This window comes from Barbus barbus (assembly GCF_936440315.1).
Source record: "Barbus barbus genome assembly, chromosome: 5".
NCBI lineage: Eukaryota > Metazoa > Chordata > Actinopteri > Cypriniformes > Cyprinidae > Barbus > Barbus barbus.
The window spans coordinates 15,415,800-15,441,219 of NC_136733.1; the positions used below are offsets into that span (position 1 = coordinate 15,415,800).

At 37.1% G+C, this 25,420-nt stretch overlaps 1 protein-coding gene across 1 annotated transcript in view; it reads left to right on the forward strand.

Annotated features, from left to right (window-relative positions):
• LOC306870585 (vacuolar protein sorting-associated protein 37D-like) overlaps window positions 1-16,173 on the forward strand; it is a 42,517-nt gene extending 26,344 nt beyond the window's left edge. The window contains exons 3-4 of the mRNA XM_079417956.1: window positions 7,660-7,742; window positions 15,092-16,173. Coding sequence (XP_079274082.1) covers window positions 7,660-7,742; window positions 15,092-15,562 — 554 coding nt within the window. The 3' untranslated portion in view covers window positions 15,563-16,173. The remainder of the gene's footprint in view (window positions 1-7,659; window positions 7,743-15,091) is intronic.
• Window positions 16,174-25,420: the final 9,247 nt, after the last annotated feature.

Sequence of the window (25,420 nt, forward strand, 5' to 3'; positions counted from 1 at the left end):
AAATATCTGGAGCTGTCTGTGATTCAAAATCATGCTGTGTGAATGAGTTCTGACTGACAAATTCATCGGCGATGACCTACAGCAGGGTTCCTCAATTAGTTTTCGCAGAGGGCCGAATTCTGCCAACAATACCAAGCCAAGGGCCACTGACATGTATATTATTCTTATTATTACAATTATTATATTATTGTTGCTTTTATTAAAATAGTCACAAGATGGTCACAAGATAAATGTTCCCATTTCTTCCCCCATGTAGTTTTTTATTCAAACAATTAGGAAATTTTTGCATTTAGATACCGAAGAACTTGAATATTAAAAACAAATGAACAAACAAAAAATCTGGATCTCTATGTCTGCCATGCAAATCAACTGTTCCTGCTCATCTCCAGACTGGACCTCTTCTTTCCACTTTCCCTAATTGCAGATTCAATTATTAGATCTGTCAGCATCAGGGGCGGTTCTAGACCACAGTAACTGGGGGGGCCAGACAAGGGCCATTTGTGCTTTTTAGGGGCACCATTTTAAAATTCATCTGAACCTACTTTAAGTATTATTCATTCAGTCATTTTTCACCATGTCATGTATCACTGAAATCTCTAGAAGTAATCTATAACAATTTAAACTAAAATTAATGTTTCATTGTGTTTATTTATATGACAAATAATTTTGTATTGTAGTGTCAGGGGCATCATGCACTCATTATTTTTGAGGGGGCACGAGTGAAGGGCTATACCACAGTATACCACTGTATAACTGATATAGGCTTATGTCCCTACTGAAATAATAAAATAAAATAAAACCATCACAGAACATTTTAATGGTTTCCACTACAAATACCATTACAAACCATCAACTTTTAACCTTTAAAAAATTGTTTTCTGTAGTGTGTTTTGGGACATATTCCATTAGGATTAATTGGTTTTTAACAAGCCACCAATAGAAGGCAACCAATTAGAGACCAACAGGGTCCATTACAGTTTCCAGTAAAACTAATACAAGCCCCATTATAACCAGGAAAACCATTACTAATTTTGTAATGGTGTCTATTGTTTTTTTTTCAGCAGGGGTTTTATTATTATTAACTTTATTGTTTTTATTCGATATATCTCCAAAATATATAATGAAATATCATTTGGGTGTCATACCATAAAATTCTCTTAATACGACTGACTTTGTATTTAATGTGAATTTAATAAAAACATTGTAAGCTACTGATTAGCCTGTAACATTTTCATTGTACAAAAAGAGAGCAAATAACGTTAACATTATCAAAGAACATTTTCACTTCGGTCCAGCGAGTTCAAGCACTCTCAAAAACTGCCATAATAATCTCTAAAGCTGTTTACACTGTAAAATTAATATCTTACTACTTAAATCTTCACTTTGTTATCTCTGATGAGAGAATTCAGTCAGCCAGCGCGCACGGTGACGAAACAGTGTATTTCAGCAATGACTCATCTGAACGCCTCTGATTGGTCATTGCATTCATAATAAGCTCAACAGAATCGTATGTGATTGATTATAATGCGCAGTGTTTTAAAAACGTGTGTGCTTCTATGGCTCTGTGCCAGCCAGCGAACACAGATTTGAATTTAGCAGCTGGTGATGTTTTTCTTTTTTATATATATTTATATAATTTACCAGACAAACTGCGCATTTCACCCAAAATTGTTTGCTGTGATATGATTCTAAATTTAGGGGGGGGCAAAGGGGGGGCCAAGCTTGTTGACAGAACTGGCTCTGGTCAGCATTAATATTTTTACACGATTTTTGGGGGGGATCAAACTGTAACACCGTGTGTCCCAACTGGACGTGATGCGGTAAAAAGTATCTTTTCCATGTAATTTTTGTCCTTACCACCCGTGACCGCGACACGTGACAATAAGCGACATGGAATTCTATTTTAGAAATGTTTTTTATTTTCTGCGACGTTGTGGCAGGAACAACATACAAAATATGGCTATGATAATGTCAAAATATGACTATGAATAATGATTATGTGCTTCATTCAATGTTAAAAGTGTCTTACTCTAATGTGAGTTTAAATATTATTTTGCGTGAGGTTTATAGCCATAGTGAAAGCAAAAATAGATATTTTACCTCAGATCTTGAAAATAAATTAAAGCAAACTTACAAAGATGTAATAATAAAAGCTACTTAAAAATATTAACAAGTACTATAATAGCACATAAAGTAATTCATGAATCTTAATCTCATGTGATTGGATATAATTTTGTAAAATATACATCATTACATTACGAGTAAAACGTTAACGTTGCAGACTACTGGAAGTGTTGTACTGTTTTCTGGAATTCTGTCTTTGTGATTTTGTTGTTGTTTTTGTTTTCTTCACTAATAGCATTGTGTTGTGTATTATGTAATTCATAGCAGTGAGTCATATCCATTGACATATGACTCAGATTGACATTGCATTGCAAAAAAATGCCTAGTCCACTGGGTGCATACTAAATTTGTTTTGCTACTCAACACTTGGGCCCGGTTTCACAGACAGGGCTTAGACTAAACCAGGATTAGGCCATAGTTCAATTAGGACATTTAAGTAATTTTTATAAATGTGCTTAGAAAAAAACATGCATTTTGAGACAAAACAAAGGCACTGATATATTGTTTGTTTAGTGCTTCAGTTTGAGTGCTGCTGAAGGACAAACCTAATACTACGACATTCTTAAAATTAATTTTTGCATTTTTTTTAATCAAGTTATTACACTAATAAATAATATTTTTATTATTGAATTTTTATTTTGGACTCTTGGACCGTATTGTACAGTATTGTCATTATAAATAAGTGAGACTGAGTTTTTATTGACACTGACAACTGATTTAATAAGGTTCCCTTGTCAAAAAAAAGCATAGTAATATACTTAAAATCTTAAAAATATATTTAAAAAAACTGTACTTGAATATAATATAATATTAATAAAAAAAATAGTTGTCAGTCCTCTGTCGTGTGTGTCTTGTGTTCCCGCCTCATGTGTCCTTATTTGGTTTGTTTCCTGTCCTTGTTAAGTGTGATTATCAGTTAATTCTTGCCCAGCTGTGTTTTAGTTATTATCTATGATTATCCCGTGTATTTAAGTTCCTGTCTGTTAAGTTAGTGTTTGTCTGGTCTACTCGTTACTCCCCGGTGTTCCTGTCTGTGTCTTGCCTTGTCTTGCCCTGCCTTGTTTTAAGTCATTAAAGACTGTTACTTGAGTTTACATCCTCGTCTCGTGTTCCTCGTTCATCCTTGCTGTGTGCACCGTGACAATTGTACTTAAGAGAACACTATTTTTTTTTTTTTTGCACAATTGAGTGTACATGAAGTATAATGTGTGAGGTAATAATGTACTTTTTTAATGTGTTGAATAACAAACTAAAGAACAGTACTTGATTATTATTGCAATGTGTGGTTCAATATTATATTTAAAATGAATATATTTTAAATATACAAAAATTACAAATGTGTAACTGCAAGAAATGATAAATGCTTGTCAGTATTCAACAGTACACTTTAACCATATTTCAAAGACAATAGAAGTCATTATGAAATTACATAAAAATATGTGTTCTACAGTAAGTAGATACTCTAAAGTTAATTAAGTGCTTAATTGCATTTCATGTAAATTTAAACTAAAACATTTTTTTAATTAAATTAACATGCAGTTAAGTGCACGAAACATTCAGTTTTCAGTTGTTCGTTTAAATTACATTATTTCCAAAAGTGTTCTTTTTAACAAAGGTTATCCTGTGAGAAGAAACAGTTTAGACTTTTGGAGAATAAGAATGTTTTTCTTTTACAAATGCTAACAGGATGGTGAATTCAGATCTCGAAAGACCTTTGTTTGTAACAAAAGGATTGTGTGGAAATCAATTAGCATTATGTATTCATGGGAGGACAGTGCTTGGCTCTGGTTATTGATCTCTGAAGTTCAGTCCAGGTGAATAATGATTTTCTTTCTCTGATTGGCCATTCCATTCATGTGCCTAATTGGTTTAAATTCTCAATTCTTTTATGCCATTGCTTCTATTTGCGTTTCACATGACCACTTTCAGAAGAAGGACGGTGATCTGTCATGTCACAACAATGAAAGCGTTGGGTCCTTAGCTTCATATCCATCACAAGCCATTGTAAGTGCGAGATCCCACAAGCCCTGGGTCACATCTCTGGCTCCAGTAGTTTCCTCACCGTGAAGTGTACGCCCTGCGGCCCATCTTCATGGTTTCTCCCTAGTATGTAGGTCACCCACAGCTGCTCCCCAAGTGTTTGTTTGGCTGTCTGTCGCCTTCCATTACCGTTTCATGGCGTGGGTCTCTGGGGTCATCCACGTGGTGTGCCACTCCCCCCTCGATCACGCCAACATGCCTCAGCTGGCACATGGCCAGAACCTACAGATACACACTAATGCATGTGACATAGTGGGCCTTTGATTATTCATGTTGTGAGAGCAGAGCATTTAGCGGCAGTATTAAAGGCTTTGTTTTGAGTTATTGGCAAGGCGTGTGTCTGAATGTTGACATCGATCGTAGTAGTGACAAGATGAATTAAGGATGAAGCACATCATATATGAGTCTTGCCTCCATGAGCGAATATCAAATAAATTAACTGAACAAAGCAGCGGTGAATGCTTGAAAAAGCAAGTCTGGAGATGGAGGAGCTCACTTGAATAAAAGCTATTTTACCATTTAAACATGGTATTATGGTGATGACATGTTTTTGGTCACTACCATGATTATTACAATGTAATAACATGTAATTAGCTGCACAAAATAAAATTGCAGTCTGTTTCACATAAAGTACATTGTGTGATTTTCCCATACCTGCTAGTAGATATTTAAAAAAAAATCTCTTAAAAGCCATGGAAATGCTTTCTGTATCATTTTATCAAAACCTTTAAAAAAATAAATCTCTTGACAATCTAATATTTGAATGCTTTTATTTCCATATGACGTTCAAAAGTTTGGGGTCAGTTTTTTTTTTTTATCTATTTTTTTTATTTGATCAAAATATACAGTAAACAGTAATAGTGTAAAATACCTCATTTGTAAGTCGCTTTGGATAAAAGCATATGCTAAATGACTAAATAAATAAATAAAATTATTACAATTTTAATGAGCTGTTATCTTTTTTTTTTTTTTTTTTTTAAATAAAATATTTAATATTTTTACATGTAATTTAATTCTGTGATGGGAAATCTGAAAGAACAGCATTTATTTCAAATAGCTCGTTTTATTTTTTTTTATTTTTTTGTTAAAATGTAAGTCTTTATTGACATTTTTGATCACTTTAATGCGTCCTTTCTGAATAAAAGTATTAATTTCTTAAAAATCTTACTTACCCCAAACTTTTGAATTGTAGTGTATATAATATGATTTTTAATTATTTGACTTTTTTTGTTAAAAGAACTGTTTAAATTAAATTGTAATTACTTTGCAAAAGAATATATTTTTTGTAAAAAAATAAAATAAAACATAGTAAAACATAATTTGTAACTATTTACTTTTACTGTAAAAGTACATGTAGTATTTTATTAAATATAATACTGATTTCGTTCTACATTTTAAACCGATTAATACTTTATACTGCTGAAAATTCATAAAAGTGCATGCATTATCTTTTTGAATATTAATTTAAACACATTTTAAAAGTAAATGCCATACTGTATTTTTTCACTGTATAAATGGTAGTAACTTTGAAATTTTTTACCTTTTTTTACTTATTAAAATGAACCCCCCCCCCCCCCCCCCCCCCATTGTTGGAGTACCATTTAAATGGTGAATAATCATAATTACCATTATAATTACCAGTTGATACCTTCATTTTACCATGGTAGCTCCCCAGTAATTTTCTCAGGAGCATTGCCATCCTGTAATGGAGGTTTGTTTAGGGAGCAGCTCTGGCTCATTGAAGCGCAAATGGTGCCATTGCTGTGACCTGTCTGTGCCCTCGATGGCCACTAGCTCAGGTTTTCACATCCCCTGTGGACTCAACACATTAGCATAATTGCCGGTTGCCACAGCAACCCCAGCACAACACTTAGAGGGTCCGAACCCCTCACTCTCATCAGTGGACATGAGCTAACAGAAAGTGATTGCATCCACCCTCACCCTCAGGGCCCTGCAATAACACTGTGAAGAGACCTGAGAGCAGCTTCAGTCCCGCACTTTACACAAGACTGAAGCAGCGGAGCTTCTTCACAGCTGAACACACTCACAATGTTCTCACACACTGTTGCGATGTTCTTTTGTCCTGTTGGCACACAGTCACCAGTCCCTGAGAGACCACATTTCTGTTTGTGCAGCGGGATGCTATCAGCTGATGTTTTTTTATATATAGGCTATAGTACTAATGTGCCATTTATTGCATCATGCACCTAAAAGACCTCAAAGTAGTCGTAGCATGTTTCAATCTTCTGAGGTAGCTTTATGTGAATAACAGACAGAAATGTACTTTTTTTTTTCTCATACACCGCTCTCAAATCTCAAGCAAGCTTGCACGTTCAAACGTGTAACAGTTTTTGACAGACTGACAGCTTAGTGAGCAAGCTTTTAACTCACTGCTCGCTTGATTCAGTCAGGAAGTTTTTAACTTGGTAACTGAGGGTGGGAATCAGTCTATTCACACCAACAACGATAACTATAACTATATGGCCATCCACACCATGGTACGAATGTTGTTTATTAGAAGCACTTTGCCTTTATGTAATCTGCTTCTCATTGGCTGTCTATGTTTTTAGCGTTCATCAGCTTGAAAAAAAAACCTTCTGAAAGTGATTCCAACAAAATCATTCCAATCATTTTTAGTCCATTTCACTATGACTGAAATTAATGAAACCGTTTCAGTTGTTGATAATGGAAAAAAAACAAAAAATGTATGCCTAATTAAGTTTACTGTTGTTCAGCACTACCAGCTCAACCATGGCAATCTTCAGCTATTTACTAGTGATTATATGAGTAAATGTGTTCTAGTTTTTTTTTCTTATGTTTTTCTTATGTTCACACTTGATTTCAGACAGATACAGACATTCGCTCATCATCAAAAGTTGGGAATACACTACACTACTCACAAAAACATGCTCCTCATTGCTGAAAACATTTGCATGCCATCAGTGCAACATTTTTTTTTAATAAACGGTGATCTCTTTTTCCACCTACTGTCAAAGAGTGAAATTGCATTTTCATTCAGCCCGTCTGCTGATTTTTTTACAAATTTTCAAATTACTGTGAACAGAGTCCACTGATAATAACTGCAAGGTAAAATATACAGCACAAAACATTTTTCCTTGCACATATCAATAACAGCTCATTTTGATGAGTGAGTTATTAACTCAGTAATTGCGAACCACTCAACTCTTTGAGTAATTGAGCAATTTTGTGAATCTGTTCAACCAATTAACTGAAAACCTACTAAAAGAATCATTCGCTCACTCTATGTAACCGGAGATGATTTATTATTTACATATTATTCTGTGTTGTCTTTCACAGTTTTTGCTGTAGGGCTGTAGACTCTGCAGCAGGGCCACTGAAGCACTGCAGAGTCACAGTAATATCTATAGAAATGAGTTTTCGCTCCCATATCTCATAGTGATGTTTAATGCGTTCTGAGCCAGTGTCGTGTTGAGAATTGAAACTGACTGAGATTAAATGTTTGTGGTTTTCCAGAGGCCTTCACGGAGAAGCACAGCCCTCAGACTGCCCACAATCTGCTCCAGGAGGAGGTCGCACGTGCTGAAGATCAGTCTGAGGTGATTTCAAAATCCTTTGCTTCTTTTATATATACAGAAACTCTTTGTGTGTCTTTTCTTCTCGGTCCTTACCCACCCTGTATCAAAAGACAACAAACTGCGGGTAAACTTTTGACGTGTTGTTTTTTAGCAGTACTCTCAGGATGTTGTTTATTCAGACACACTGTTGAATGAACATGCCCTGCCAACTGAACCAGAACAAAACCGAATGAAAGCTTGACAAAAGTGCAGAAAGTCTTTACTCTACATGACAGCACCCTTATTTACATTGAACCGGTTGGTCTGAATTTGAGGGTGACATGAGGGTGAAAATCCACCTAAAATCCACTAACCTCTGCACTACTTACAAAGATGGATCTGTGATCTAATCAATGATTTAAAGCATTGATAGCCCGTGTGACTTAAATAAGAGATGAGGCAAACACAACTGATGTCATGTCTCCGGTGGTTTGTCCCAGAAGTGGAAAACCAGCACTCACAACATTTCATTAAAAACATTCGACCACACATGGTGCTCAGGTGCATTTCCAATTACTGTAGATATAGGTGTATAACCCAACCCCGCTTTTTTTTTTTTTTTTTTTTTTTAAAGGGAATGGTTTGTTGAACCTTTAGACAAAAGATAAAAAAAATAATTCAAAGTTTGTATGTGTTTTTTATACATCAGGCTTTTATGGCACATATAGTATGATACAGAAGAATATGGAGCTCATACTCAAGAAGAAAAAACACCAAACTGAGCAACAATATGCAATTTGGCATAGTTGCTGATATTTAAATGCTTAGTTTTATGATAATACAAACTGAATGAAAATGAAACTCACATTTTAGCACTCTTTTTTTAATGGATAATCACGTAAACCCAAGTTGCTTCAATTGTTATCTTAAAATGCTAACTATAAAAGTTGTTTACATTATAAAAATCAGTAAAGATTTCACAGAAAAAAGACCACAGCCACAGAAAAAGGCAGCCTTCACATGTCAATTATATTTTGGTCTCTAGATATGACTCAGGTCCTTCCTTCAATAACCACCAGGCAAAAAAATATTAATAATAATTTTTTTTTTTAAATCTTTTTTTTTTTTGTTAAATAGTTAATTGAAACACTTTTCATTAGAAAATATTTGTGGAAAGACTTCCCATCACTAGTAATGAATGCTAACAAGAAACATGAGCACATGGATGAAAAACAGGCATGGTTATGCTAAAATTGAATTATATCCATATAAACAGAATTTTCAGCATCATTACTCCAGTCTTCAGTGTCACATGATCCTTCAGAAATCATTCTGATATGCTGATTTGCTGTTCAAGAAACATTTCTTAATATTATCAATATTAAATTTTTTGTTTATTATAATAGTACTCAACAAGCTGCTTGATTTGAGGTGTCATTCACATTTACAGCACAGGTGCAGGGTAAGTTATGAAGTAATAGACTATACTAATTGTTCAATGTGAATACAACAGTTGTTATAACATCAGCCCTCATTGTCTCAGAAGCATGAAAATGGTTCCATCTGTTTATATGGATATAATTCAATTTTAGCATGGCCATCCCTGTTTTTCATCCATGTGCTCATGTTTCTTGTTAGCATTCATTACTAGTGATGGGAAGTCTTTCCACAAATCTTTTCTAATGAAAAGTGTTTCAATGAACTATTTAACAAAAAAACAAAGATTTAACAATTCATTGTATCTAAAGCCTGATTCAGACGGTAATTGTTTCTCATATGGACGTCTGTAAAAATTAATTCGTATGGCGATTTATTCACAGTGGAGAAGTAAGTTCTATGATCCCGGGAACATGATTGTGTGCTGTAAATAAAAGGAATTTTATTTACAAATTTATTGTTATTATTGTGTCAAATGTATTTAAAAATACTTATTATTATGTCAAATGTATTCTTATTATTCCAAGCATATTTAATAATGTATAATCCTATTTATTATTTGATTATTTAAATCTCCTGTTTAAAAATAGGAAAATACGCACTAGTTGTATATAATAATGCGCGATATATATCCGTTTATAATACACATTTTAAAATTGTATTGCAGACCTGCTGCTGCCATAATAAAGACCCGCTTCGAATGTTTACGTGCTTTTCTTCTCTTTCTACTCTCACTCGCTGTGGTGGAGCAGTTATGAAGTATTGTTCTTTTACTTTCCAGCATTTCAGAAATAAATATGTAGCTATGCAAATTACACCGAAGTACAACAGTTACCGTACGGTGTTCGGGAGTGTTCAAAACGGGTTTAAACGCTGAATTTTGAATCGATTTCTTCTCGTAAACTCAGAGATGTGGATTCGGACGGCAATTAAATTACCACACGACCTTGGTGTTTGTCAAAAAACAGTAGGTAATTCAGCTGGGGATTTTTACCGGGGTGGTGAGAGAAAAACACAGATGTCCTGGATTCGGACTGCAATTAAATCACCAACTACCCCTGAATATGGTAAAAATCACTTACGTCCCCCTGAGAAACAATTACCGTCCGAATCGGGCTTTAAACTACCTTTCAAGTTTGGGGTCAATGTGATTTTATTTTAATGTTTTTGAAAGAAGTCTCTTAGGTTGACCAACTGTGCATTCAGTTAATCAAAAATACAGTAAAAACAGTAATATTGTGAAATATTATTACAACTTAAAATAACAATTTTCTGCTTTAATATATTTTAAAGTGTAATTTATTTGCTGCTCGACAAACATTTCTTAATATTATCAATATGAAAACAGTGCTGGTTAATATTTCTGTGAAAACCAATAGAAGTTCAAAAGAACAGCTTTTATTTCAAATAGAAGCCTTTGGTAACAATGTCAAAGTTCTTACTGTGACTTTTTATCAATTTAATCCATCCTTCCTGAATAAAATTAATAATTTCTTTAAAAAACAAATTCTGCTGACCCCAAACATTCCCAAAAACAATATGTAGGCATACATTGCTGTTTATTAATTTTTTAATTAATTATTATTAAGGGTATTTATTGTAATTTCATGAAAAAAAAATCATATTCAGGTCGATGAATCAGTGAGCTGTTGACTCTAGACTGTTTATTTATAAACCATTTAAATGGATTCATTGAAAATATCTGATTTGTCCACAAACTGAACGTCTCCATTCATTATGTAATGTGTTAGCATCACAGACTATTCAACAAAGGGCTTAAAACAGCTCAGCACAACATGGGCCATTAGGAAACAAATACTCCTTAGACGTCTTCTCTTGTTGTCTCAGCCGCCCTGCCCCATCCGTTCGGCTTTGTCTGATTGATCTACATAGGTTTATCCGTCCTCAGGCTGTAAACAAGCACTGTGTCTTCCACCCCACACAGGCCCAATCAATAGCTCCGTGACTTTGTCATTATGCCCCTGCCATCTGATTGATGATCTCACTCCATCATAAGTAAGCTGTACAGAGAGCCAGCCTTCAGCAGGAAGCGTGCCAGACAAAACATCAGTCCCGCACGTGTGTTTCTGAGCTGGATTAGGCCATGAATTCCCACAGGACTTGCATACTCTATTAGTGCAACAGTGTCTGGAAAAGGGCTGATGGCAACTGTTCATAGTCTGTTCTCTTATGAAACTATAAACTTTTAATTATGCCTTGATTGAGAATTATAAAGAGCTAATAAACAGCAGGAGACCACATGAAACACAGTTTGAGGGCTCTGCTTCATCCATTAAGACAAATGGTCCTTTAAAAATAAAATCTTTGAATGTATAACTTTGGACTCATGCAGTAGTATTTTTTGGGAAACCCTACTGAGTTTAGCATTATTACTATTGCTTATGCTTGAGGGATTTGAACAACCCCCTGGCTGTATAGTATTAACTTGTCATGCAGTGTTTTTTGTGTTTGGAAAGGTGTGTTATATTTTTGACCTGATTTTTGCCAAACAGTTAAACGAGGGGAAAAAACACAGACTTGCACTGAAAGAGGGACCCAAGCCATATCTATAGACCAGAATATCACGGACTTAGTGGTGAGCTCTTTTGACTTGGGCCAATAAAAACCACTGAGCAACATCCTAGAAACCAGTGTTGTTTTAATATTATTTATTTATAGTATCCATAGTATTATTATTATTATATTTTGTTACAAATATTTTTTAAATATTTATATATAACTGATTTAATTTTTTTTTTTTTTTTTTTTTATACAAATAGTTTTATTGCCCTGGACACCTTAGCAACCTCACATACTAAACCATCTAATAGATCGATCGATCTATCTGTCTATCATATTTATTGTGTCATTGGATAAATATTGGATAAATAATGGGTGGGTTCAAGCAAAAGGTGCTATCTTCTAAGTTGTGTATCAGATCCAGATAAAAATATCTGTAAATAAAAGCTGAAATGTTAATGTCTCATCTCATATTCATCTTTTGATATCAAACCCAAATGTTTACAGTCTACAGTAAAAATAAAGGAATTGGCCTCACTGCTCCAATACTTTTGGAGGGCACTGTATATATGTATATATATATGTGTGTGTGTGTGTGTGTGTGTGTGTGTGTGTGTGTGTATATATATATATATATATGATTATAGTATTTATTAATATTTTAATTCGCTTTTATTTTAATATTTTTCGTTTTTGTTTAAAGTTTTAGCAAATTGAATTACTTTTTAATCATTTTAATTTAGCTTTTTCAGTTTTAGTTTTAGTAACTGTAGTACTTCAACATTTTATTTCAGTTGCCAAAGCAAATATCTAATTTTTTTTTAAGATTTTCAGCTAATATTTACATATGCATATTGATTTTTTATTTTTTTTATTATTAATTAAATAGTTTCAGATTAACAATAATAGTACAGGGTTAGAGTTGCTCATTCCATGTTATTGTCTCACACTGATGTGTAGTTTGCCAGGGGAGGTGTCCTAAAAGTCTTTATTGTTCTGTCTGTGAGGACATTTAGGGGGTGGGTTTGTGCAGACAAGACTTATCAATTATTCAGTGCCCCACACTGAGACAGACAGCGTAGACACCTGCCCCTTCCAGCAGAGCCTTCCACAGACACTTCAGGGTCATGGTAAATTTATTGTGTGTTTATTTGTGCAGACGTCATCGTTGTCTGTTTATTAAGCCCTACCGTGATTTTGTCAAGTAACATAAAAATGATAATTAAAAATACGTTAAATTACCCTAACATAGTTTTTTGGTCACTTTTAGGCTGGCCAGGCTGGAAAATCAGCTACAGTAAACCAGGGGTGATTAACTAAGTAACTAACTAACTAAATAGGGCTGCACAATTAATCAAACTTGAAGCTGAAACCATGATATAGCGTAATGCAATTAGCATAACAAAGGCTGCAATTGAAGTATGTAGTCTGTTGCGCTTCATGTTTCAAAGTGAAGCGCGGCACTGTGGTCTACATGCACACAACTCATAATTTGGAGTTTTCAGTTACTACGTTTACATGGACATCATTACTCCGATTTTAATACGATTAAGAAAATACTCTGATTAAGAGTCTACCATGTAAACAGAGATTTTTGATTACCTTAATCCGGCTAAAGTTATAATTGAAGTAAACACAAATCGAATTAAGACATGTGGAGTATTCCTATTTTAGTCGCATTATTGAAGTGCGGTACAGACATGTAAACACCTTAATCAAACTATTACCGTCGTGTAGGACTTTTCACCGCATTTTGCGACAGGATACAAACACGGCAGTGGTCAACCATTCGACGGCAAATAAAAGAGCTTCAACACCGCCATCGTCTGTATGCACGTACAAATAATTAACTGCACCTGAAGCTTTCATAAAATTAAAAATGAAACACCCAAAACTGTATATGGCATAATCACGAAGACAAACTATATATTTATACGAGAAATTCTTGAGGGGACGTCGGATGGCATCGCGTGGTGACGTAATGACGCATGAGATTAATCGATCTATGTACTATAACATGTAAAACAGGAACATGAAAGGATTATTCTAAAAGCAACTCATGTAAACACCTTAATCATAATATTGTCTTATTCAAAATAAGGTAAATAATTAGATTACTGATGTCCATGTAAATGTATTCAGTGTCTCAGAGGGACTTTTTTCACAGTAAATGCAGTCATGTGCATTCATGTGCATCATCTCTGCATGTGCTGTTTGGGAACAAATTTGGGAAAACATTTACATAATTTCCAACATTTTTGTGGACAGAGGTTTACAGCATTTCATCAGTATTCCACAAAAAAAATAAAAAGTAAATAAATAAAAGCTTGAGGATTTGACATTTTTGTAAGGTTTGAATGTTTGCAAGTGAAGAATCTGAGGGTCTAAATTTTAGTATTGCCACTTGTAGCATAAAATAAAATAATTATATAATGATCTAATGTTCGTTTTTTTTTTTTTTTTTTAAGTTTCTGTCTATTTTTTACCATTTAAAGTTCAAACTATCATAAAATAAAATAATTATTGTATTTGTTTTTTGTTTTACTCTACTTTTAATTTGTTTTGTCGGTTATTATTTATAATTGTTTTGAGGTCCTAAAACGCCAGTATGAATGGAGTTTCAATTAAAAAGAGGTTAGTCATGCCATGCAGCACTATATATTAATAATTTTACTGCGGTGCCACTAATTAAAATGACAACATCAATACAAATAAAATACTGAAAAAATATTCAGTATTTTATGTGGTTGCTTGCATGTCATCTGACCATTAACCGATATTAGAGAACCTTAAATTTCTAGGGGTACTTCAATTAAATGTATTACATCTAAGAGATTCAGCTGACCATCTTACACCTGCTAAGACCAGAAAACCACCTTAGGTTGCTCTAAGCTGTTTTTTTTGTTTTTTCCAGCAGGGTTTATTTAATACAGAAATATTTGGTAACACTTTACTTAAAGCCTTTATGTGTAAACCATTATAAAAGTAGTTTTTGCCTTGTGGTGCACCTTATAATGCATTGTACAATCTCATGAATAATTGTAACAACAGTTAATTCATTATAAATTCATTGTTCGTCTATGCATTTTAAATTCGGTTATACTTTACGACAAGATATAATGTATAACAGTGCATATTATGAATAATTATAATGCAATTAATAAACATTTACAATGCATTATACATAAAGGCTTTAAGTGTTACTAATTATTTATTTAAATGATTTAATCAGTTGGACCGCATGAGATTCCACCATCAAAGTCATTTTGAGGGATCATATAGAAATAACTTTCTTTACACAACTAGGTTTTGACATTTGTCTTGGAAGATGATGAGTCAGAAAGGGGATGTTTGTGTCTGCGTCACACTTGTTATGAATCCGGCTTGACTTCCTGTCCTCTAATACCTGTTTATTTGTCATTTGACCTTCACAGGAGTTGCTGGAGAGGTTCATGGAGGGCCACGTGCCCCTGGAGGAATTCCTTGATTCTTTTCAAAGCCACAGGAAGACGTACCATATCCGCCGCGCTCAAGCTGAGAAGCTCCAGGAGCTCAACAAAGCAGACAAAAAAACGAAGAAACAGGAGGAGGAGCTAAAGAGGGAGGAGGAACATAAGGAGTCCCGGCCAAATGGCATCAGCGCACACGGCCCTCCCCGTGTCTTCCAGCTCCGATACGGCCTGACCCCTGCCATCCTGCTGCCGCTTTCCTCTTCGGTCCTACCTCCTCTGGACTCCCGCTCAGGCCAGCCGCAGGTCTCGGGGCCTTGTGCCCGTCACTCCTGCCCTGGGCAGCCCGTCGGCCTGAGAGTAATTGGACAGTTACCAGGGTGGCCGGTGAGACCGGTCCGATTGCAGCAGCTGTACAGGCCCAGTCCCCATCAGCCCGAGCCTCCGTGTCGATAACGTGAAAGCCAAGTTACGCAGAGACCACATGAAGCCTTCATCGAGTCAATATATAATAATAATGCTGCCATGATATCAAACCTTCATGTACCCAAAAAGGGAGGCGAGTGGAAAGCCATAAAGTATTTGTTAATGTCGCTTGTCGTTGTTGCTTGTTCGTTTCACTTCAATCTGTTTGGTATTGGTGTGGGTTTCGTCGGGACGTGGCAGGAGTTTAGCTGCTGTTTGTGTGAGGGAAGTGCCCTGTTTCTAGAGACACTGCTTTTTGACTGGAAGGTCTTTTGGGCCACTGAGGGACTTGGAAAATGACACCTTTTTGTAATGTTTATGGGTGTTCAATAAAGTCTAATCATGATGTTTATTTTAAACCTATATCTTGGTTGTTTCGTATTTTATTTTCCTGCTCTTAGTTTTACTGGCTGGCTGCACTGTTTCTTAATCCATATGTTTTTCTTTTTTATGTCATAGAATCATTCTTAAAACAGCAAATTTACTTGAGATTCAAAAATGAGTTATGGTCATTTTGTGCATAAATTATTTATTTTTTATTCCTATTTTATTATTATTGACCAAGTATAATTTTTTTTTAAAATCTGTCAAGAACATGTCTCAAAATCAAAATAGAAAACAAATAATAATAATGATCATTATTATTATACAACATATTTGTGCAGTATAATGCAATATAATGCAGTATTAAATTATTTTAAAATGAAATATTGTAAATTAAATTCATTCTTAAAAATGTATAATTATTTAGAATATTATCAATTTAAAAAAATATGTCACAATGCAAAAACACTGTCCATAAAAATTAGAATGCTTTTTTTTTTTTTTTTTTAAATGAATTGTTATTCAGAATACAGTGAATTACAAAAATAAGTAAATAATAATAAATGTAAAAACCTAAGTAACCTATTCAGGCACACTGCAATAATGAGACTGTGTGTAAACTGTGCACAAAACTGTCACTGAAATACGTTTTCTTTTTAAAAAATGTATTATTATTGAAAATATTGTAGATTACAAATACATAAAGGCACATTATAGACCCTTTTAGGGCCGGCGTCACAGTTACGTCACAGCGCTAGCTCGAGGCAAAACAAAGCGAAAACTGGAGGCGGCCAATACAAGCCAGCGCAGATTCGGCTACATAAGGAGCTTAAAATATCATCTTGTGATGTTGGGTGCCCGAATCGATGCTGTAGAGGCTCCAATTTGACATTTTAAGGCATACCTGATGCCACTGCCAGACAAAAAAAACGACGACATCTGTGGTTAAACACGATAAAACGAGGGGACTGGACAGAAACGATTGTCAAAAATGCTTGTGTTTACAGCGCACTCTTCTTATCAGAAAAGGTTCAATAAAGTATTGTCTTTTGTTGTTAAGAGTGCGTCTAAAGATTTCTTATGCATCTCACCACTGTAGTGTATGAAATAATGTCTGTGTGCATGTGTGTAAAACAACAAACTGACGATTTATATGCTTAATCATATGTAATTGTATATACATTGTTGTGATTAATTGTGGCAGGAATAATAATGTAGCTGTAAAAATAGTTGCCTGCTGAAATTGAATTATATACATCTTCACGACTAGATAGACACTGTGAGTTTGTCTCAAATGCAGAATCTAAAATATAGTCTTCCTTAAACTTTTTTTTTTTTTTGATGGAAAATAAAGTGTATTATTTCTTTTCTTTTTGATTTTGGGGTGAAATATGACCCAGGCATATTTTTGTGAGATTCACCCTATTATTATTTTTCTATCAGATAAGTTTTGGTTTATTAGGGAATTTTCTTCCAAGTAATACACAATAAAAAAGATTACAAGCTTGGGTTAGATGAACTCATTAAGTACGTTTGTCTGCGCGAGACTCATTTTACAATGAGAACGGTTCAGATGGTTTATTTATTATTGACACAGCTGCAGCTGAAGTCTTTGAAAGCCCAAACTTGCCAAACACTTTGTTGTTTCAAGTTTTTTTCAGCCACTGCAGTGGAGTTTGTAGTGAAAGTATGGACATGCTGTTGTCTTTGATTGAGCTCTCATAGACGGCTGATTTAGCTCCATTAGCACAAAATACATTATAATAAGCGTGCTCTTAAACTAGCGCCAATGAAAATCATATCTAAGAGCAAGGGATTTACTTATTTATGGAAATCCTGTTATGGAATACCCCTTGTAGACATCAAACACGGTTTATTTGTTAGGATTTTATTTCCAGCCCAGAAAGTTCTGTGTTCACTTTCAATGGAGATTGTATTTTGAGCAGCTATGGGAAAATATGATGCATTATGAATTATTACAACAGAGAGTGGTGTTATGTGCCTTTACATTTAACACCCTGCAGGGATCAGAAAGAGGTGCAGAGCAGAAATGTTTACCTTCATCTACTTCTGACATGAGTGGAATTCAGCTAAAAGTTTCAAGTGCCAAGACCTAACCAGCATTGTGTTTGCCCATTTTTAAAATCTTAACCTATTTACTTATTCAAACACACATTAAAGATATAATTAATCTCTTTCATGATGAGAATGATTTTCACTTTTAAAATTTCTGATATAAAATTCATTTTGAAACTTTAGTCCAAAATGTCAGGGTATTACAACTGTGTGGTGACTGTGGAGGCCAGTTGAGTAAAGTGAACTCATTGTCATGTTCAAGAAACCAGTCTGAGATGATTTGAGCTTTGTGACATGGTGCATTATCCTGCTGGAAGTAGCCATCAGAAGATGGGTACACTGTAGTCATAAAGGGATGGACATGGTCAGCAACAATACTCAGGTAGGCTGTGATGTTTAAACAATGCTCAATTGGTACTAAGGGGCCCAAAGTGTGCCAAGAAAATATCCCCCACACCATTCCACCACCACCAGCAGCCTGAACCGTTGAGGCAAGGCAGGATGGATCCATGCTTTCATGTTCTTTATGCCAAATTCTGACCCTACCATCTGAATGTCGCAGCATAAATCGAGACTCATCAGACCAGGCAACGTTTTTCCAATCTTCTTTTGTCCAATTTTGGTGAGCCTGTGCGAATTGTAGCCTCCGTTTCCTGTTTTTAGCTGACAGGAGCGGCACCCGGTGTGGTCTTCTGCTGCTGTAGCCCATCTGATTCAGGGTTCGACGTGTTGTGCGCTCAGAGATGGTATTCTGCATACCTTGGTTGTAAAAAGTGGTTATTTGAGTTACTGTTGCCTTTCTATCATCTCTAACCAGTCGGCCCATTCTCCTTTGACCTCTGACATCAACAAGGCATTTTCGTCCACACAACTGCTGCTCACTGGATATTTTCTCTTTTTCGGACCATTCTCTGTAAACCCTGTTGTGTGAGAAAATCCCAGTAGATCAGCAGTCTGGCACCAACAACCATTCCACGTTCAAAGTCACTTAAATCCCCTTTCTTCCCCATTCTGATGCTCGGTTTGAACTACAGCAAGTCGTCACCACATCTAGATGCCTAAATGCATTGAGTTTCTGCCCTGTGATTGGCTGATTAGCAATTTGTGTTACCAAGCAATTGAACAGGTGTACCTAATAAAGTGGCCGGTGAATGTATATTTCAATGTGTATGTATATATATATATATATATATATATATATATATATATATATATATGCGTGTGTGTGTGTATATATAAATATGTTTGTATGTATATATATATATATAAAAATATATGTGTGTGTGTGTACATATGTAAATGTGTGTGTGTGTGTGTGTGTACATATTAAGTATTTTTTCCCATGTTTCAGGTTAATCGTTTTGCACATTTTCTTTACCTGCAGCCATGTGTGCTAATTAGTTTCCTCATTTTAATTTAGTTAGATCATGGCCATGAGAGTGCAAATGACAATTTAACTAAAATGAGGGAACAAATTAGTAAAACAGTGCCACTAATTAATAAGTTGTGATAATAACTTCATAATTATTTGACTATTCTATCAACATTTCCCCCCTCGTGTCATGTGTGGGGCTCCACAAAAGTGTAAGGAAAATGTATTTTTAGTTATTTTTACTTAGAGTCATTTAAGGTAAAGCTTTCTTGAAAATTCTTATTAAATATAAAGCCAACATGAACAGAAAGAACAGCTCTACATTTCTAAATACTTGGCACATTTGTTTTAAACAACACACTGTCATGGCACTCGCTTCATAACTATTTTACATTTTAGCGAATAAGTGGCTAATTTGTATGAATTCATACCGTCTCATTCCTGAGTTTTCCTATACAATCTTCTTGCTTTTTTCCAAAAATTACACTTTTTTTGTACTAATCAAAACATACAAATTCATACGAATCACCACCTCATAAAATAGTTATGTTTTCTCATGAGATCAAGTTGTTTTGTCCTATTCTATATAATAATACAGCAAGAAAGGGCACATTTGATTAAAATATCACATAAATATTCTAAATATCAGTTGTGGCGTTCACAAATAGCAACAGTATACAGTAACAGAATTGGCCAAAAGATATGTTTTTATAAATCAACCCCCTGTTTCCCTGATGCTGTGGTGACTCCAGCCTCAGCATGACATGAAACTCACTCATTAGATCATCTGCTCTAGATGTATGACATCACTGTGCAAGAATTAGCATGAAGCCTAGAGGCCCATTGGTTTCTAAGAACAAGAAGCCTCTTCTCTGCGTTTATGACCCTTCAGACATCCCGTCATAGTGGCAGCATCAGTCTACGAGGTCAGACAGAGTCCACATCTGTCAACCCATCGCCACATCTAGCATAAGGTGACCTTGAACATGATATCCCTGATCCGATTCCCCCTCCTCAGAGACCCTCAAATCCTGCTACTCCAATATGTCTTCATTTTCATTCCACAACACTGGCTCTTGACATGCAGCAGGGCAGCCCAGAGGAAGGATTTGACTCCTAAAAGCCAGAGTTCGTTTATCAGGCTGCAAGGGTTTATTTGCCCAGTGGATTTGCTTGTTGTAGCATGTGCTATCATGGACCAAATCAGTGTTTTCATTATGGAGGTAGGATGAATGTTGTCGGCACATAAGCAGGAAGGTGTTTTCTGTTCTGCACTGAATTCAGTTGGTCGATTTCATGCTGCAGATTTCAATCGGGTTTTATCATAACAAAAGGCAGTCAAAATACACAAGCGCAACATCTGTAATGCTTGTCATTCATCTCAGTAGAATACAGAATACTGAGTGCAAAAAACAATTTCCTTCAAGTGGAAAATGGCAAATGCTTCCTTGTAATAAAAGTGTCAAGTGCTGTATTTAAGACATTGCCTTAAATTCATACAGTATTATATTCAGGTCATCAGTGTCATGAATCTGGTCTATGAAGTTCCGTTAACTCACCACCAGAGGTCACTCGCTCACCACATGGACTCTTGCACCACACTAACTGTTGCACGCCACCTCAGACTACAATTCCCATCATCCATTGCACTGATGACACACAGCTGATTGCACTGATCACACACCCTACATAAACCATAGACTTCCTCTTCCTCTCTGCTGAGTATTGTATTGCGTTTATCACTCCCCTAGTGTTAGCTGCCTTACCGAGCCATTCTGTGCTGTTTAGTTCCAGTATTTATAAGTTATAAACCTTTTTTAATAGTTGTGTTTGAGTCCCTCAATTGTCCTCAGTTGTGAAAAGATGGATCTTAAAATCATACAGTCACTGCTGGAAAGGGTTCAAATATGCAAAAGATGCTGGAAAACTGAAGAATCTGCAGGACATGGAGGATTTTTCTGAAGAACAGTGCTCAGTTTAACTGTTCAGAACAAACAAGGGACTCATGAACAACCATCAAAAAACAGTCGTAGATCATCCAGGTAACCACACACACAGTATTAAGAACCAAGAGTTCTCAAACTTTTGAATGGGGTTATTATAATAATTTCAGCTATTTTTTTGTCTTGTGGACTAAATGTAACCATCTTGCATGTAAAATATCTTACTCAGGACAGTAGTTAATAAAAAACAACAACATGCATTTTGTCACAGAAGCAGCCGGACACAAGGGTAAATGATAACAGTGACTTTATTTCAAGGTTTAGGATATCGTGATGAGAGGGGAGTAGTCTTTCTTGAGGCTTGATAAGAGTGTCGGGTAGCTGAACTGATAGTGTCCTTCTGCTTCACAGGTTGACGGAGCGAGACTGATGAAGAAAGCCGGAGTCAGATGAGGTAATTCCCAACAGAGACAAGTCTGCAGACAGAGACAACAGGACGGAGAACAGAAGGTAAGTCAAAGAGGTAAGTAGTCAGAAGGTATACTCATCGGCTTGTGGTGCGTTGTAGAGGGGTCCACGTTGAAGCAACGAGATCGGACAACTGGGAAGGCTGTGGTGTGAGCTTTTATCTGTGACTTGATGATGGTGACGAGGTGCAGGTGCGCTTGATTAGACTGCAGGTGATCAGAGTGCAGGTGAAAGTGATTGAGACGACGCTGGAGACAGGCCATTCTGTGACATTACCTCACCCTCCCGGAAGGCGCGTCCCGCGACGTAAAGAAAAAGACAAAAAAAATAAAATACCGGGGAGGGGGTGTGGGCGCCCTGGATGTCAGTGGAGGACAAGGACACTGGGGAGGCATCCAGGGCGGACCAGGGGACTCGGCATGCCATGGCGGATCAGGAGACTCGGCAGGCCATGGCGGATCGGGATCCTTGGACGGCCATGGCGCGACTGGATGCTCGGGAGGCCATGGCGGGACTGGATGTTCGGGAGGCCATGGCGGGACTGGATGTTCGGGAGGCCATGGTGGATCCGGGAGCTTGGTGGCCTTGGCCCTTGGCCTGGCCACACAGACTGAGACTATATGCCCCCCCAAAATTTCTTTGGGAATGTTCTCCTCTGGAGGCCATACTGGAGGAACAAGTTCATGAGAACGCTCTGGAGGAGTGGACACTGGAGGGTGCTCTTGCGGCGCGAACTCTGTGGGGCGCTCTTGCGGCGCGGACACTTGAGGATCGGGAACGGCACTCCTGGCCGTGACTTGAGAACAGGATTCTCGGGATTCGGGATCGGCTCTCCTGGCCGTGACTTGAGAACTGGATTCTCGGGATCGGCTCTCCTGGCCATGACTAGAGAACTGGATTCTCGGGATCGGCTCTCCTGGCCGTGACTAGAGAACTGGATTCTCGGGAATCGGGATCGGCACTTCTGGCCTTGACTTGAGAACTGGATTCGGGATCGGCACTCCTGGTCGTGACTTGAGAACTGGATTCGGGATCGGCTCTCCTGGCCGTGGCTTGAGAACTGGATTCTCGGGATTCGGGATCGGCACTCCTGGCCGTGGCTTGAGAACTGGATTCGGGATCGGCTCTCGTGGCCGTGGTTTGAGAACTGGATTCTCGGGATCGGCTCTCCTGGCCGTGACTTGAGAACTGGATTCTCGGGATCGGCTCTCCTGGCCGTGACTTGAGAACTGGATTCTCGGGAATCGGGATCGGCACTTCTGGCCGTGACTTGAGAACTGGATTCGGGATCAGCACTCCTGGCCATGGCTTGAGAACTGGATTCGGGATCGGCACTCCTGGCCGTGACTTGAGAATTAGATTCTCGGGGGCGCTCTGCAAGCGCGGATTCAGAAGGGCGCTCTTGTTGCACGGAGCTGGACGTAACCAGCGGAGACGGAGGAGAGCTGGGCGGGACCAGCGGGAACTCAGGTGGGCTGGACGGGACCAGCGGAAACTCAGGTGGGCTGGAATCTGGAGCTTGTGGATCCTCCTCTTTTCCTACGAAATATGAGGATCCCGCTATCCATAAAGCGAAGTTAATATATTGAGCCAAACTCCAGCTGGGATCGCCATATGACATTGTTACCTGGATCTCCATATCCAGCCCGACTCCGAATCCCTCCATTAATGTCAGATCACTGCAATGGGCTTGGTTACTGGTCGTTAAAAATTCCTCTACGTACTCCTCCACACACCGTCCATTCTGGAAGATAAACGTTATGGCTTCTCCAGACAGATCGTCCTCTTCCCTGGGGCACACGTTTATGGATGCTATTTCAAACCTCATCTTTCGGTAATTGGTCCGATCTTCTGTCACAGAAGCAGCCGGACACAAGGGTAAATGATAACAGTGACTTTATTTCAAGGTTTAGGTGCAGGATATCGTGATGAGAGGGGAGTAGTCTTTCTTGAGGCTTGATAAGAGTGTCAGGTAGCTGAACTGATAGTGTGCTTCTGCTTCACAGCTTGACAGAGCGAGACTGATGAAGAAAGCCGGAGTCAGATGAGGTAATTCCCAACAGAGACAAGTCTGCAGACAGGGGAGACAACAGGACGGAGAACAGAAGGTAAGTCAAAGAGGTAAGTAGTCAGAAGGTATACTCATCGGCTTGTGGTGCGTTGTAGAGGGGTCCACGTTGAAGCAACGAGATCGGACAACTGGGAAGGCTGTGGTGTGAGCTTTTATCTGTGACTTGATGATGATGGTGACGAGGTGCAGGTGCGCTTCATTAGACTGCAGGTGATCAGAGTGCAAGTGAAAGTGATTGAGACGACGCTGGAGACAGGCCATTCTGTGACATATTTGGTGTGATCTCTCTTAATTTTCACAGATTCTGCAAGGGGTTCACAAACTTTCAAGCAGCACTATATATATAGATAGATAGATTTCTGAAGGATCATGTGACACTGAAGACAAGAGTAATGGCTGCTAAATAACATTTTAAATTGTAATAATATTTTACAATATTACTATTTTTACTATATTTTTTATCAAATAAATGCAGCTTTGGTGAGCATAAAGAGATTTCTGTCAAAAACAATAACAAATATTAATTATTCCAAACTTGTAGGGTAGTAACTGGAAGTGTATATACAGTTAACAAGTTTTCATTTTGTAAATGACTGTGATCTTGCTAAATTCCATAAGTCCATAACCATAAATGCAGCTTGGCATTAAAGTGATTCAATCACATAGTATGCCAAGGCACAGACAGATCTCACAGCACGCTTTGCATAAAAAAGGAATATGGAGGCTTTCTCATGAACAGAACTGCTTTGTTCAGCCAAAGACATCTTTGAGGAGCGTCAAATGATGTGCTGTCAGGCCTGTTGACATCCTGTGGTAAATTTCAGTCACAACATCATTATTATAAATTTCAGCACAGCATTATTTGATCAGTATGAAGCGAATGTATTGTGTGGCTTTATGAATGCTGGACCCTCAATGAAATGACCGCTTGCTGAGATTCTTACAAATGTGCTTTTGCAGACACAAACACACACATTATTGTGCACAGGGCCATGGAAAGTGGATGATGCCCTGACCATCTGTTGTGCATTCAAACCCCTGTTTTGAGAGAATCATAATGTTTTATTTAACTGTTCCATAATCTTTTTCTAAATATCGATGCTTTTAGTCTGTGTTTCCCATTGTAATCTGTTTAGAGGGGTTACGGGTAGACTGGATGTACATTTTCCGCTTGATGCAATTCCCCCCTGGAGTACAAAGAAGGGTTATGACCTTCCTTCACTCTCAGACAGTGTCCCTCCAGGCTGTTTGTGTTGGGCAAATGGTTTCATTAGGGCTCAGCTTGTTTCTGGATGGCCTGATCCCCTGATTTAATACTAAGGATGAAACGAAGGACCTGAGGAAGTTACAAAACATGATTCTATCTCATATCAATCATGAGAGACTCATTTTGGACTGCAATTCACCATGCTACATAAATAACCACGAGCAAAAACTGCACTTGATAAACATTCTGTAAATAATTTCATGATATGTAAATTGTACTTCTCTAGGGTTGAATGTTAGCTTCATTTTAATTGAATTTAAAGAAGGAATTCATCAAGAACGAATTGTACCCACTGATGGCTTTGTTTATTTGCACATGCTGTCTGCTC